Raw genomic sequence first — 2,035 nt, 5'->3', positions numbered from 1 at the left:
ATCCGCCTTTTGGGGGCGTTTACCGGTACCCTCATCATGGGTGCCGGCCCCACTATTCTTTCCCAAATCTTTGAACCGGTACGTTTTTTTTTTCCTTTCCCCCCCCCCCCGCCCGATTGTCGTCTACTTACTGACGGGAGTTTAGACTGTGCGTGGAACGGCTGTCGGCTGCTTCATGGTTGGGTCTGTCAGTGGGCCTGCAATTGGTATGTACTATCATTAATTATCTCTATCATCCGAGGGTGGCTAACTGTTTGTTAGGACCCTGTATCGGCGGTATCATCGTCACATTTGCTCAGTGGCGCATTATCTACTGGTTGCAGTTCGCAATGACTTTACTCGGTCTCATCTTGTCTCTTCTTTTCGTGCCGAGTATCCAAGAAAAGAACCGGAGCTCTAGCAAACCGAAGTTTTGCACTGTTATAAGCATGTTCAATCCTCTACACATCTTTCGTCAATTCATATACCCCAATGTCTTTCTTGCAGTAAGTATCATCTGCCAGTTGAAGTACTGAAATTGTATCTTGTCCAGTGGCTGACTAACAAGTAATAGTGCCTCACATGTGGCCTTCTTTCTACATTCCAATACTCAATTCTCACATCAGCCCGCTCAATTTTCAATCCACGTTTCAACCTGACGACTCCTCTCGTCAGCGGCCTATTCTACCTCTCCCCAGGAATAGGCTTTCTAGTCGGTAGCGTCATTGGCGGCAGGTTGTCCGACCACGCCGTGAAGAAATGGATTCTCAAACGAAACGGGGAACGCCTCCCTCAGGATCGACTGAACAGTGGTCTGGTCACCCTTTTCGGGGTCCTCCCAGGTGCAACATTAATCTACGGCTGGACTTTACAGGAAGAAGTTGGTGGTATGGTTGTGCCAATTATCGCCGCTTTCTTTGCGGGCGTAGGGCTTCTGGGTACTTTCAATGGACTGAATACTTATGCGGCCGGTGAGTGTCATCTGTTTGAACTATTGTCCTACTTCTCAACTGACTATCTACCTTGCAGAGGTTATGCCGCATGTTCGTTCGGAGGTGATCAGCTCAAAATACGTGGTGCAGTATATCTTTGCTGCTGCAGCATCGGCGGCTGTTGAGCCGGTAATTGGTGCTATCGGAGTAGGATGGACATTTACAATCTGTGAGATTTCTAGATGAGGTCACGATCAAGACATATCTGACCATCTATCCAGGTGTATTCTTTGCTCTAATAAGTGGGTTCCTTGTGCTTGCTATCACGAAATGGGGCATTGATATGCAGCGATGGTCTGAAAGGAAGTACGGCCTCGATGTGAAGACTTGACCACGACGATATGACTCCTTTCTTTCCCACTTGTATTTATGTCTTTGCATCCAGGCGATATGAAATGCCTGATCATTGTGCAGCGAAGCGAAGCAATTATAGAGTTGGTTATAGATCGTGATAGACAGACATGACTCGATGATTTTCAGATACTACTTCAATACAAAGGCTTACCCATAATAAGCTTAATTTCCAAGAATGCTATTATCAGAATCCCACAACCTGGCCTGAGATGAACATCTATTGCTATCTATACTGAATAATATACTGAATAGATAAAAACAAAAAACATACAACAGTGAGGATTCGCTGGTGGTCACCCACCCAACTACTAACTCACCGGCGTGTGGCTTGAGTACGGCTGAGCGGACGGGAAGCCCTATTTTCCACACCCTATGGTCGTATGTGCTTGGTACAGCACTGTAGGGGAATATATAATAGCTGAGAGCTATAGACTATAGTCGTGGGTGGAATGGTAAGACGGCTTATATCTCATTGTTACCATTGGGTCAGGTGACCTCTGCGCCTAGATGGTCATAGCGTTAGATAGATACGTCAAATTTATGTCTCGTCAAGCTTAATTTCCAAAAAGTTATTACATATAGTGTTCCATAAAAACATATGTTATTACTATATTTCATTTACACCGAATAAAAAAAAAACAAAAAAAAAAACATACAACAGTGAGGATTCGCTGGTGGTCACCCACCCAACTACTAACTCACCGGCGTGT

The 2,035-nt window shown here is 45.2% G+C and overlaps 1 protein-coding gene across 1 annotated transcript in view; it reads left to right on the top strand.

Annotated features, from left to right (window-relative positions):
* The window catches only part of LCP9604111_9710 (putative MFS transporter), a gene marked incomplete at both ends in the record, with an annotated part of 1,909 nt that extends 607 nt beyond the window's left edge, over positions 1 to 1,302 (top strand). The window contains 5 exons of the mRNA XM_039077995.1: positions 146 to 206; positions 262 to 485; positions 554 to 950; positions 1,009 to 1,140; positions 1,193 to 1,302. Coding sequence (XP_038924290.1) covers positions 146 to 206; positions 262 to 485; positions 554 to 950; positions 1,009 to 1,140; positions 1,193 to 1,302 — 924 coding nt within the window. The remainder of the gene's footprint in view (positions 1 to 145; positions 207 to 261; positions 486 to 553; positions 951 to 1,008; positions 1,141 to 1,192) is intronic.
* Positions 1,303 to 2,035: the final 733 nt, after the last annotated feature.

The sequence above is a fragment of the Penicillium roqueforti genome (assembly GCF_015533775.1).
Source record: "Penicillium roqueforti strain LCP96 04111 chromosome Unknown scaffold_65, whole genome shotgun sequence".
Classification (NCBI taxonomy): Eukaryota; Fungi; Ascomycota; class Eurotiomycetes; order Eurotiales; family Aspergillaceae; genus Penicillium; species Penicillium roqueforti.
The sequence above is the reverse complement of the archived record's forward strand: the minus strand, read 5'-3'. Positions and strand labels throughout refer to the sequence as shown.